This window comes from Rutilus rutilus (genome assembly GCF_951802725.1).
Source record: "Rutilus rutilus genome assembly, chromosome: 22".
Classification (NCBI taxonomy): Eukaryota; Metazoa; Chordata; class Actinopteri; order Cypriniformes; family Leuciscidae; genus Rutilus; species Rutilus rutilus.
Window position 1 is genome coordinate 24,940,594 of NC_140227.1, and position 14,914 is coordinate 24,955,507.

Here is a 14,914-nt window from a genome sequence, read left to right on the forward strand (position 1 = left end):
CAAACACACACATACGGGCATTACATTCTCACAACCCTGAAAAGTAGCTAGGGTGCATGTCTGAAAGGAAGTAAAAAAACACGTATGTGTATGCATAATAAGAAAGACTCCGTCCAGCGATTAAGATCTCGTTCTGTTTCTTTTTTCATTCGCATCTATATTTAATTTTGCCCTTATGAATACACAATTTGCCATCAGCAATAACAGTTGTTGGTACAGCAGCTAGTTAATATTCCAAGCATGTATGCTTATCTAGAAACGCATCTAGAAATGGAATTCACAACATACCTGAGGGGGTACTTAAAGTCAACATCAAATAGCATTTTACTTCCGTAATGTGACGTATTTCACATTTAATGAGAAAAATAAAACATGCAGGATGGGACTTTTTTTAATCAGGAATTGACTGAAAGTGGGCATTCAATACTAGGATTGCACAGAACAAAAAAGCAATGATGATTTTGATTAAAGACTATGAAGCCAAATAATGGATGGATGGATCCTTTTAAAGAAAGAGTATATAATATTCATTAGCTCTTAAAGGGATAGTTCACCCAAAAATGGAAATTTTGTCATCAATTACTCACCCTCAAGTTGTTCCAAACCTGTATACATTTCTTTGTTCTGCTGAACACAAAGGAAGATATTTTGAAGAATGTTTGCAACCAAACAGTTATTGACATCATATTATAATTATTTATTTTTTTACATACTATGGAAGTCAATGGTTTGGTTATTCAATGGTTTGTAAACAAACAGTTAAACTGTATGGTTAAAAACATTCTTCATAAATATTTCTTTGTGTTCGGCAGAACAAAGAAATGTGTACAGGTTTGGAACAACTTGAGGGTGAGTAAATGAAAGCAAAAAGGCATTGCACAGAGGTTGATTTGTGCAGAAGATAGTTTGCTGCTCGTCTCACCCATACTTCTATCTATTCTTCACAACGTCAATTAGAATTGCACAATGAACTGTCAAAACCTGTGAAAGACAAACAAGCTCAAGTGTCTCATTAAAGGAATAGGAAGCTATACTTGGTAAGTCTTTTTCACCCACAGTATTGATTGTTTTGAAGTTTTAAAACAAAGAACTGTAATAATGGACACTTTAATAATTGAATGATAATTATAAATATTATATATAGTGTAATGTGAGTCAAAACCAATGATTGAGAGATTAGAGAGGGTGATAAAGTAGGGAAAAGCAGGCAGAAAAAGAGAAGTTCCCATTTCCTAAATAATGCATCAAACCCAAGCGGCTCCTCGTGTGCGCACACACATATTGATATCCACTGACCATAACCTGCTGCCATAAACAGCTATAATACTCCACTGTTAAAGACACCACTATAATACGCTGCATATGTAGTGAGACATAACGTTTACTACACAGCAATGTTGTTATAGCATACAGCAACTGTAAAATATCCATTTCAGAGGCTTTTAACACAGATTTAGAAGCTGGTGGTAGTGGAGGCGGTCTAATGTTGGATGTGATAATGCTTACAAGAGGACACAGGGGATCTCTAGGCTAGCCTGGGCTTTCTCTAGACTGTCATGTGTCATTTCTGTGAGAGAGAGAGTTTAAAGTGTGCCTGTCTGAGAGAAGATACACCCAGCCCTCTGGACATATCTGAAGATATATTGACAAAACAGACAGCCGTTCCCAATTAACTGTCTTGTGGCTTAATTATTGATTTCAATACTCAATAAAACAGAACAGAGGGAGGAAAGGAAGTAAAGTGAGTTTGGTCATCAAACGTGACCTGTTTGAGAGGATAACTAAATACACTATAAAACTAATCCGAGTAGACAACATATTTAACTTAACGCGAACACAAAGCAGTGAGTTTGATTGCGATTTCGTACTAACGCTGCTCAGTGTCTATGTTTCATTGACTACAGCCTACTGTACATCTTTCCACGCAGAAAAACACCACTTGACACCACTTTTATATAAGAGTTCAATAAACACAACGAAAATATTGAGGAACATGTTTTTCTTTCCAGGTTTTTCTCTGTCAGTGGAAATAATCCTAATCAGACAAAACGGAAACTGGTTGGCATCTCTGAATGAATCATAATTTTTTAATGAATCGATTTGGTTTGAGAAAATGAGCCGCTTCGTTCCTGAATGAATCAGTGTTTGTGAGCGAAATGATTCGGTTTGAGTAAATGATTCACTAGACAGTCAGTCGTTTAATTCCTGAATGAATCATAGTTTTTAAGCAAATTGTTTTTAGTTGAGTGAATAATTCAACGATTTACTTATAGAAGATAGTCAGTTGTCTTGTGTCTGAATAAACCAACGTTTTTTACCAAATTGGTTAAGTGAATGATTGACTCACTCAGACTTTCACTTGTCATCAGTTATTGCCGTAACATTGTAACATGCAGAAAGAGTCGACAACAACTACAAATAAGGATAAAACACATGCAGACTGTCACTTTTGACTGTCAGGTTTTCATTGTTCTTGGCTTAGGTAACTATAAAGCTTGTTGGACATGTGACTATTGTGGCTGCGGCTTTTGTCTTTTTGTATGTGTAAGTGAGTCACACTGTTAAACTAGCTAATTTCAGCCATTCTCCAACCCTTTCCCATGCACCATTAAATAACAACATTCTCAAAATATGAAACATATGGGCCCCTTTAATTGGCCAATTTCTCTTGCCAGTGCATTCAGTCTATTCCTGAATCCAAATGAAAACACACATACACACACAAGCCAAATCAAGGCAGACAGGCTTGGCGTACTCGTCCGCTGCCTCGGCTCAGATAGCGGCAGATTCCCCTCTGTTCTATTGATTAATTGTGCCATTATATTTGATGTATTGCTTTCTGTGGCCCATTTATTCTCTTTCTTTCTCTCATGTTTTTTTTTTTTTCAGGTTGTCTTTTGTGGAATACGGCCCCAGTGTAATAGTCTTCAACATGGCCCAACAGACCTGGGCATAGATGAATAAAACCATCTTTACATGCTTCTTTCGCAAACGAGTGCAATGGAAAGGGAGTATGGGACTGCTTTCTTATCTGAAGTTATTGTTCTAACATGTCACAAGTAATTTGTCCTACCAAGAGAGAGCCGGAATAATTATTCATATTTAATCAGGTTGAGAATGTGACATGGCCTGCTGGATGATAAGTCATTTTCCATGTTCCATTATCAAAATTTTAAGGAAGCGCCTACCAGCGCCTAACCAGCACTCACTAAATGGAACGGCTAGAGTGGTTTGGCTTATAAAATCATAATGGGCCTGCCTGCTTTGATAAACTGAGAACGTGGCTGGAATACAAGAGAGAGAGCAAGAAAGAGAGACAGAGAGAGAGAGGGGGGAGAGGGAGAAATTGAAAGATGGAGGAAAGAGGACAAGGAAAATAGGGAGTCTAAAGGATGGAAGATAGTTTGAAAAGCAAAAGAGAGCGAAAGAGTGGGAGCGAGAGATGAGCTGTTACGAAAATGAGAGCGTGACAGCATGAAGATTCAACTACGGTGAGGTCAGAAAACGAATAACCGTTTGAGACCTCTGACTGAAAGCTTTCGTTTCGATTGAGAAAGGGACATGCAGAGGAAAACAGCAAACAGAAAGATGACACTTTCCACAAATAAGAAAAATGAATGAATGAATTAACGAATTAAAGAATGAATTAATCGTTATGGCTAATATCAATTCAAGAGATTGTTAAAATTAGGATTTACTGTATATGTTATATATGATATTAATTGTTAGAAACAATCAAGAAGGCCTCCAAGGTGGAACATTCACCGTTGTATCTAAAATCGAATAGTTCCTATAAAACCATGGGACAAAAGTGTACTGCATCTGTGGAACGTGCCAGGAATATAAGGAACGTCCAATAACAATGAGTGAATTTCAAGAAGAAACACTATAAGAATGAGCACAAGAAGAGAGACAGACTCTAAACAACTCAATCTTTGGTTCTAAATTAAGTTCCTGATGTTGAAGGACTCACCCTGCTCAAGTGGTTGAGGCTTGAGGCCAGTGGCCTTCATCTTGAGCGCTTCCTTAGCGGACATGTCACAGCAGGAGCCTTTATTAGTGTCCTGATCACTGTCCGCTTGGTCGCTGTCCCCATGCCCGCTGTCTCTGAGACTGGCTCGCTCTGGATCTTTGAACGTGGAGCTGCTACAAGTCGAAAAAACAAGACGGGAATGATCAAACGGGCATGGGTTTTTAGTTCTAAACTAAAGAACATTCATGTGCAGAGGAGTTCAAGACAAATAAAGCTGAGAAAACTGTTAAATAGGCCTTACCTTTGAACAAACTGCTGCCTGTTACCCATGTAATTGGGCTCAGCAGGAAAATTGTCTGTCTGTGAAGGAAAAAGGAAAAGAGTTTACGTCTTGCACGACACTGAAATGTGTCCTGGTGTGCAACTGAATCTCCTGGTGAAAGAGATTGATTAATTATTCATAAAATGGGGTGGGAGAGAAGCAGAAAAAGAGGGGGGCTTTAATCCTTAGATTTGTGCATTTTAATTAGTCAAGGAAACATGCTAATTAAACATCCAAAACACTCAATTGCACATTTGTGAACTTAATGACCTGTTAGATACAAATAAGAGTGGAGGAGCAAGGCAGAAAATGGAATGAAGAGGAGGGAGTTTGTTGGGATGAGAAAATGAGAGGATGGGTTGTTAAAGGCTCTGCGCACTCACCCACACATGCTAAGCCTTCTTTATTCATCTGAGAACTTCCATTCACAACTACTGTTCTTAATAGAAGCTAATTGTATTTACTTTTTAGAGTGACTAAGTATAAAATAAAGAAGTAAACAGGATTGCAGTGATGTGATTTGATCTGCCAGCATCTTAATGCTCATTAATGTCTTGCTGAGAGTTTATTTTATTGCATCATGTTTTATTTTTGATCTTCTGTGTGTATTAATGCTTTGCTAATACATCATGGAAAACAATCGTGTATTTTTTTTTATAATTTTTTTTCTGTGTGAATGTCAATAAACGTGTGGGTCATATTTAATCCAAATATCCAAATCCCAAAAATAATATATATATATATATATATATATATATATATATATATATATATATATATATATATATATATATATATATATATATATCATTTATTATACATTTTTGTGTACAGCTTTCTGGAGATTCATACTTACTCATGCTTACTCTTACTTCAGCTGAGAAGATTTTGCATATCTATCATCATTATGTGAAAAAGGAGAACGTCTCAAAGTCTACCAATCAGTTCTGCCACACAAAGACAAAGCTGAGTAATAATAAGAGGTGCTTTATGGAGTAAACTTCACCAGTTTGTCATTCTTTACAGAGTTATATATAAAAAAACAATCCCTCTCTGATCTCTCTTCTATAGGTTTCAATTACTCAACTCAATGTTACATCAATGTTGCCACAACATGTTTGAGCAGTAACTCAGAGTCAATACGGAGTGGAACGGAAGAGAATCTGGACTCAGCTGTGGTCCAGACAATATTGACATGGCTAAACACGAGACTGAGAGAGACTAATGCACTGCCTTATTTCTCCTCTCCTCCCCCCCTCCCTCTCTCTCTTCACCATCATAAAACCTCTCAGACATCTTGATGGTACAGTAATGCAGTGCTGGAACATTCTTTATTACTAATATACGCTTTTATGCCTGACATTACCACATGTACTTGGTGTATAAAACTGTAATCGCACCTGTTGATTTCAAAGACATTTGAAAGATGCGACCAGGAAAAGATCCAAGCAAACAGATCTTAGACTTTTACATAAAAAAGACCTGCTATGTAATCAAAGTGCGATAGCAATGTTTATCTTTTCAATTTTCTTTTTTCGCTTCTGAAACCTTACGCCATAATACAATTTCTATTTGCTGGAGAGAGATATAATATTTTTCTTCAACGCACTGTTGGACTTCAAAAGGAGATATTTGAATGGTACGCGATGTCACTGACGGCTGAAACGATGAAACGAGACGGTAAAGCCACAGCAGGAGGGGATTATGGGATTGTGTGAAAGGTCACGTAGGCCTCTCTGTACCCTCGTGACCTTTATGGAGCTTTGTTGAGACTCTCTATCGCAGAACGGAGCGCGTCTTTCAACTCCAGCCATAGATAAAAAGCGCAGATGCACAAGCCGAACCAAAGGCTAAATCAGCGATCGGAATGCTTTACAGCTAAAGTTGTAATTGCCTTTTGAAAATTCAAAGCGAACTTTGGTTCATTGCGACTTTTTTTACTTTATTTCCCGAGGAAAAAAAGCACCTTTTTAGGGGTCAGGGGAAAAACCAACCTTTTGCACAGCGTTGATGCATAGCTGTGCTATTTCAAGGTAAAAGAAGAGTGAATTCAGTGCATTCAAATAGCTCTACAGCCATTTTCCCAGAATGCAAAAACCAGCAATTACAAAAGATAAGTTAAAAAGGCACTATCTATTAATTAAATATTCGCAGGGGTGCCAGAACGGAGGATGATGGCTCATTTTGATAGCAGCGCCAGTGTGCCCTTGGCAGCGACAGGAATCACAGCAATACGACCTACACACGTCTGCGTTTTAAAAGGTTGATAAGAGCACTTTCAGAGGAAGTGTTTTACAACATCCTGCCTGTGTGCAAACTGCCCCTGGAGAAAATCTCTGAGCGAGAGAACGAAGCGGATAGTGCCGGTCTCAGTCGAGATTCATGAGGCTTTTCCTGAGATTGCGCAAGCTGTGTCCGTTGGCCATGGCAGCTCTGGGTCATGCACGGCTCCATTGCGTCCTGCTTATTTAAATTTTCTTCCATTACCATGTGTCTTTCGCAAAAACTTCATCAGAAAATATACACAATCATGAAAAAAACTAAACACGATCTTGCAGGCTGGCAGCCAACGTCGCCTGTTCGTTCCAACAGTGTTGCTGTGAGCAGCTATAAATAAACGCTTCGTATCAACAACTAAAAGCTAATATAACGTACATTACAGTAGTACAGATCACACATTCTCCTGCCAATTAGCACATACTGATTTTTACAACTTCAGGTCCTGGCTTTAATGAGACACGGAGGTGTGTGGCATCAGGTAACTGCGTTTCTGCTATTTTCATATCCAGTCCAGCTGTTACATGCAACAGGCTAGCAGACAGCTAATGACTAACACTATGTATCACTGTTACTAAACTTACGCTTGTTTTAATTGAGTGTTTAACTCCCAAATGAGGGCACTAGACCATCATTTGCAGTAATGCAGTATTAACAACAGGATTAGCTTCCATCTGCATGTTTTCGACTGGAGCCATTAGCAAAATACTCTACACTTTCAATGACTGATTTCTAGATTTTTCTTTGTTTTGTAAGTGATTCAGCAGTTTTCTAACTTCTACCATTCTTTTATTTTTATCAGACTTTTCAAAGTTGCCAGATGCTTCTTTATTAAAAGACAAGCGCTAACGGCTAACTCCTAACGTCAAAATAAAATTTTCAAAGAAAACATCACTGCTTGTACATTAACTGAATATTTATACAAACTATCACCAATATTTGCACATTGGTGCTTGTGTACAGGAAAACCTAATACCTTAGTTATTTAATAAAACAATGATGTTAACACACACACACCTGATCGCTGATCATTCATGGCCTATAGAGGGCACAACAGGATAAGAAATCTTTGAAGTCCATTTTTTCGCTCCGTTTCAGTTAAAATGACAAACAAATGCACACTCAGAGAGCGCTCCACAATATGATTATACTATCTGGATGCTCAAAATTGATCGAGTGAATGCACATTTTACACAGCTTATTGTACAGATAAGTTAATCGTTGTTCTAAACTGCTGCTGCATGCGCGCACACACACACACACACACACATACTCAGGCAGCAGCGCGCATTTTACGTGAAGATCGCGCGCACACAGAATCATTCAGTAGCACAGAAATGTATTGTAAACTCTGCTCTTTGACTGATCAATAAAATAGCTTAGAAACTGAAAAGTTCTAGCATATATTTCTTAATAGTAACTAAAACCCACAGCTTCACTATTAGTAGAGAGACGCTGCCACGTGCACTTCACATGCAATCGCTCTCTCACGCATTCATATATATGTAATCTTTACTGTGCTACTTTATATCTGATTTAGAATGAGCAGAAATCTGTGAGAAATATAACTACCCAAAGTAAAAAAAAAACTGTTATGTAGAAGCGCTGTCATATGCCATAGCTGTGCACAAGGCAACTCGCGTTCGAGTCTCTGCTCAAGGTTCAGGCTTATTTGTTCATCAATGACGTCATCAGCGACTGGTCGACATCGACTTTCATCACATAAATGTCGACTTTAAAAAAGTCGCTCAACCCCTAGTGTATATATTAAATAATAATTTATAAATACTAATAAAAATGTATATGAATTGAATTGTGTGATCCCCAAATCTCCCCAAAGGAGGTTTTGTAAGACTTTTAAACATAAACTCCCCAATCAACAGGTAAGCAAACTTGTGCGAAGCAACAAAACGAGAGGAACTTTGTCTAAGGGAGTGTGTGGGAGAAAAACAGACTCTCTCAAGAGAGAGGCAGAAAATGGCTCATCTATTTCAAGGAATCCTCACTATACTCTCTTGAGTGTTTTCACGGTGACCAGCCAGATGCCTCCTTTCAATAGAGACAAATGAACAAAAGACAGGCAAATCTCTCTCTCTCTGTGTGTGTGTGTGTGTGTGTGTGTGCATAAGCGTGTTTACAAGACAAACAGAGAATGAAATATAGAGGCATTGTAAGCGATAGGTATGGAGGTGAGGGGGAAGATGTCATGAGGGAAAGGAAGGGATGCTTATGCAGCATATATGCCCATCTGCCTTTCAAACGTCATTGGAGCTCTCTGGCTTGTGAAATGCATCTGGGTATTTCGCCGTGCCAGATATGTGCCCTCTGCTGTCTGACAATACAAACACAACTCGGAGAAGAGCATGTGTGCATTACGTTTAATTCAGCCTTGTAAGTCTGCCAAGTGGACAAATATATTTTTTGGGATGGTGCCTATATTTAGCATACAGACAAACATTCAGTAGTGTACAATTACAATTTAATGTATACGTAAAAGTTTACACTGGACCATAGCAAATTAAAATTAAGGCTGTTTGCACTGTTTAAAACAGACTTTTTAGTTGTTTCTGTTTTTTCATCATCAATGTCACTGCCACAATAAGGATTAGTGACCATCATAGCGTTTTTTTTTTTTTTGTGCAACGTTGAAATAATTAATATATAAAATTATTAAATACGATAAAATGAAATAAAAAAGCTTTATTCTCAAAATAGTATTACTTTTATTTCGTAATGTTATGATTATTCGGTAACACTTTAGAATACTGTATCTTACTTACTGCATAACTAATAAGGAATTATTGAGGAACTAATAGATAATTATTTATTAACACTTAAGTCACTACTGTTAACTACTAAGGAAGATGTGTTAACTAATTAGTATGTAATAGAATTGTATGATTGTGTTAAATTTCAGTTAGTTAATCAATAACTAATGAATTATGTCATAACACTTGAAGAACTATTATTAATTATCTATTAATTAATGTGCAAGAAAAATAACTAAGAAGTAACTACTAATGAACAGTCTACAATAAACCGTTTTATTTTAGCAGTGGAGTGGTGGATGAAGTACACAAATCAAGTACTTGAGTAAAAGTACAGATAACCCAATAAAATATTACTCCAGTAAAATGATAAACTATTGGCCTATTCATTTTCAAAATTACCTTAGTAAATGTACAAAGGTAATTACTTGAAAAGTAAAAAGCACTGATCAATGTTTTTTAGTTTATTTTCTAGCCAGTTTTAGTCATTCTTCAGCACTAATAAGAAAGATAAGTGCAGACATTTACTAGGCTATATATTGATCTGCAAATAAGCAAACTTTTTATTTAATTAGCAAAATGTATCATAATGTATGATAACTTATCTATTTTACAAAGGTTTAGATAATACCGTTAATAATGTGTTTTTTACAGTAAGTTTGATTTGAGTCAGAAGTATGTGGTAATTCTGTATTAATTACTAATGAGTTCCCTATATTCTCACTTTAGAATACTGTTCAAGGTTCCAAGTAATTCCTGAAAAATTATCTAATAATTATTTGTTAATTACCAATTAATTTCCTTATATGTTCACTTTAGAATACTGTTTCAGGTTATAAGTAGCCTAATTCCTGGATAATTATTTGATAATTATTTATTAATTACTAATGAGTTCCCTATATTCTCACTTTAGAATACTGTTCCAGGTTCCAAGTAATTCCTGAAGAATTATCTAATAATTATTTGTTAATTACCAATTAATTTCCTTATATGTTCACTTTAGAATACTGTTTCAGGTTATAAGTAGCCTAATTCCTGGATAATTATTTGATAATTATTTATTAATTACTAATGAGTTCCCTATATTCTCACTTTAGAATACTGTTCCAGGTTCTAAGTAATTCCTGCAGAATTATTTGATAATTATTTATGAATTACAAATAAGTTCCCTATATTTTCAGTTTCCCTCAGTCATTGCCTCAAACATGAATTTACTCAATGGCATTCTATGCTGAGGAAAACAGACACACACAGTACTGTATATAAAATATAAAAAACTAATCTGAGGTTAGTTTTGTATGACTGTTCATTAGTAGTTACTTCTTAGTTATTTTTCTTGAACCTTAATTAGTAGATAATTAGTAGTAGTTCTTTAAGAGTTATGACAGAATTCATTATTTATTGATTAACTAACTGTTACTTAACACAATCATAAAAATATATTACATACTGATTAGTTAACACATCTTCCTTAGTAGTTAACAGTAGTGAAGAAGTAGTTAATGAATAATTACCTATTAGTTCTTCAATAATTACTTATTAGTTATGCAGTAAGTAAGATACAGTATTCTAAAGTGTTACCGATTATTCTTATTAGATTATTTTCTAAATATTATGGCTTTATTATCAATATATTAAATGTTTTATTTTAATTTGGCACTAAAATGCTCTCATACGTATTAAACAGGTGTCAGCGTCACTGATTTATTCATATTTTGTTGCACTGGATTTACCACCAAAACTTTGTGACAAGCAGCTATGTGAGATGCATTATACTATGGGAAATGTGACCAAAAATGAACGTCAAATATATGTAGCTCACATCCATAATTTAGATTTATTTATATCTCCACATTAACCGTACCCCAGAAGAAAACTTTCACAGCAACTAAACAAACCAAACTCTGACTGCAAACAGATTGGGGTCCAATAGCTCCCTAATTGAGTGTAAAACAGCCATCTGACATGATGGGCTATCGAGAATCAAAGGTTTCAAGGGCAAACAAGCCGTTTTTTGCGTCTGTTTGTTTGGCTGTTTGAACACCAAGCCCCTGGGTGGAATCGCATTTGCGAAATGTACACAATAAAGCTTCATAAACAAAGAGCGATCGATGTTTACAACTACATAACAAACAAGAGCAGGACAAGTTACCCCAGTGCGTGCCGAGCCGACTCAAATGAATAACAGAATAATCGGACTCTCAAGCGATGCATTCATTATAGGGGGCAGAGACAAAGAATGGCCTACTCAATGGCACGGGCATTGATTAGGTCATTTCTCTGGTGCATTACCAAGTGATCAAATTCAATTAGCCGGTCATGTTTTCCTGTGGTTACTGAGCCTATCTATCGTCTAGCCTTAACGAACCAAATGCCATTTCCTGCTTCTGGTCTCCCCAGTTAAAAGTTTTGAAAAATTAATTGCTTCCTTTGAAATTAACGCCACATGACTCTAGACGTTTGTGGTCAGAGTTATATTCATCGAGATTAATAACGGGGAGCTCAACAGACACCGCAGGTCATCCGTTTTTATCTAAGCTTGGATTTGACAGGAACCTTTTAAATATAATAGCCACGACACTCCGCTTTCTGTTGTTTAAGGGTTTAAATCGCCATTAATGCTAAGTCTAATCTGTGTCCCAAATGTCCACTTATGAGTGGATATCATTGTCCTAAAACGGTCCCAGACAGGTGCATAACAACCATTGTGACTATCCACTTTACTTTTTAAAATCTCTAAACTTTTTTTTTTTTCTCATGATTGGTTTGGTCACAATACAAAGACAAAAAATGCAGCCGGACACATAAAACAAAAATCTGTCATCAATTACTGACTCTCATTTCATTTTTAAACCTGTATGACTTTCATTCTTCTGTGGACCACAAAAGAAGATATTTTTATCCACATTATCTTCAAAAAATCCATACAATAAAAAACAATGGGTTCGAAAACAACACTGGACCCTACTTCCGTTAATTGTATGGATATCATCTTTTGGTTTCCACAAAAGACAGTAAGTCACACAGGTTTGAAACAACATAAGGGTGGGAGGGTTGTGTTGGGCAATTGTCATGTGACTTACTTGATATTCATAAGAAAAGCTAATAATTATTATATTATGTCTCCCCTCACACGGTTTTCTGATCCTACAGCCTTTTGGAATAAAACCTATTTTAATGCATGAACAAGAACACTGGGCAAATTAGGCTAAAATCTGCATTACATTTTTACATGTCTGTTCTTTTGTGTTTTTAATACATGAAATACTTTCTGAGAGCAATTACAGCGATTTTCAATTCCAGCGCTCGTCATAACTACAGAACAAGCGATCTGAGCCACAAAAGAAGTCCTTATACATATGTAAGCCAGAAAGTGTATCTCAGTGGCAATAACCACATCTAGTCACCATTTCTTTTCACAAATCCCGATTTCAAAAATGAAGAGAGGGAGATTACAGTAATCCCGGGTGGGATTATAAATGCTTCAGGGCAGACCTGCTTCTATCTCCCAACCGCCTGTGTCCGGCTGACATGGATGCAGCCAGTGGCAACTGTCATACAGACCAGATAAGACCCAATTTTCTCTCGGGAAATGCAGAACATAATCCCATAACTATGTTAACAGAAAAGATGGCAGCTGTCCTTTTCTAGTACGAGTATGAGTACACTGAAAAAAATAAATAATAATAATAAATTCACATTTCAAACCTTTCATTTTGCTTTATTGAAGCCTCTCAGGTTTGTTGAGTGAGAAACAAAAGGCTTTCTGACATTCAGCTCGTCCTTACAGCTCTGGTCGTTGTTCTTAAAAACAAGCGAAGTGGAAAATACATTTCTTAAGCTCATTATGAGATATAAAAAGGCTCTTGCAGTGTCATTTTTCATGCTCAGACTCTCTAGGAAATTTAGGATACAACGGTGAGACCTGAGGCAGACGTCAAGGATAGAGGGACAGAGTGAGAACGAGTGCTTGAGATAGAGAGAGAGGTGGCTTGGCTTTCTAGTTAAGCACATTAGAGGTGTGATACAAGGGATAACCTCTCTGAGTCGAAACATGGTGGATGGTTTAACGATTCTTAGGCTTTAGGGAGCAAGAGTGTTGGGGGTTATTGTAGGAAACAGGTGGCTTTTCCAATTAATAAAAATATCTATATGAACTATAACATTCCAATATACAGGGTGGGCCATTTATATGGATACACCGTAATAACATGTGAATGGTTGGTGATATTAAAGTCCTGTTTGTGGCACATTAGTATATGTGAGGGGGCAAACTCCTCAAGATGGGTGGTGACCATCACATATACTAATGTGCCACAAACAGGACTTTAATATCACCAACCATTCCCATGTTATTACGGTGTATCCATATAAATGGCCCACCCTGTATAATGTGTTTATAAACGGTTTTGTGACATCCCATTCTAAACAATATGAAAAAATAATATACAATACACATTTTAAAATAATAATTTTTTTTACTATATTTTCTTCTTTTTCATATTTATATTTGTACCATAAAATGTGTATATATAATATATATAATCCTGCTCAAAACTAATTTTTTACATTTTCTTCTAGTTCATATTCATATTTTTATAAAAAATAATGTGCATATATACTGGAGGATTAAAGGAAACTGAGGGAAAGAAGGCAATAGATGGAGAATCTAAATCTGATTCATTCTTTTCAAAGATATGAAATTGTGTGAGGGGGAGGGAGGGAAGGAGAGAGAGGGGGGGGGGGGGGATCCTGCTCAAAACGAATTTGTTCAAAGATGTGCACCTCTTGTTCCTGTATTATTCCCTTTCAAGTAGCGAGCCCTGCGGTTCGGCCGAAATGTGCCCAGCTTAACAACCTCACTTCCCACGTTGCACTGCATGTATTACTTGTGCAGAAATCTCCCACATAATTTTATTTCATTTGGATGAAGTGTGTGGGACTAATTAGAATTTCAAAAAGGTGTTACAGAAGAGAACCCCGGATGAGACGGTTAACATCAAACAGCGTGACAGTTAATCCTTATTTGAACCCTGTAGTTCAGAAGAAAAGCTGGTTTCTACAAACGCAAACATGATACTTGAGATAATGTAGGTTTATTCGAAATAGAGATGTCCACAAATGGACCGTGCACTAATTAAGAGTGGTTATGGGTTTATGACACCATTTCTTGATCGTGTTTCTTAAGCGGTAGGGTGTTAAAAGTTTCCGCTGGGGGCTTTGAGAGTCGAGGTACTGCTTTGGAAATGTCAAGCACACTTCTGCTTCAGTGAATGTGAAGACAAACAAACATGTGCAATCTACTCTCTCTATTATTGGATAAGGTCACCCGTTGGGTTCACGGCTGGAGCAGTGCCGTCAGGGGTTGGTCAGAGTGCAGGGTGTCTCGAATCGGCACGGCTTCATGCTGAGGTTACAGAGCTATGGCACATGTTCCTCTGTAACGAAATGCAGCGGCGTGTAATTGATTTGTTAATCGTCCGAGGTCGCTCCTGAAAGCTCAGAGCCTCACACAGCAGATTGTGGATTCCTCCTGATTCTCCACCACTGGTGGTCCAGACCTCCCCGAGGACA

At 36.9% G+C, this 14,914-nt stretch overlaps 1 protein-coding gene across 1 annotated transcript in view; it reads right to left on the reverse strand.

The window, feature by feature from the left end:
• Positions 1-14,914, reverse strand: part of pcdh17 (protocadherin 17) — a 73,515-nt gene that overhangs the window by 37,156 nt on the left and 21,445 nt on the right. Inside the window, exons 3-4 of the mRNA XM_084394440.1 lie at positions 4,275-4,333; positions 3,974-4,146 (exon numbers count right to left, since the gene is read on the reverse strand). Of these exons, the coding sequence (XP_084250566.1) occupies positions 3,974-4,146; positions 4,275-4,333 (232 nt within the window). The remainder of the gene's footprint in view (positions 1-3,973; positions 4,147-4,274; positions 4,334-14,914) is intronic.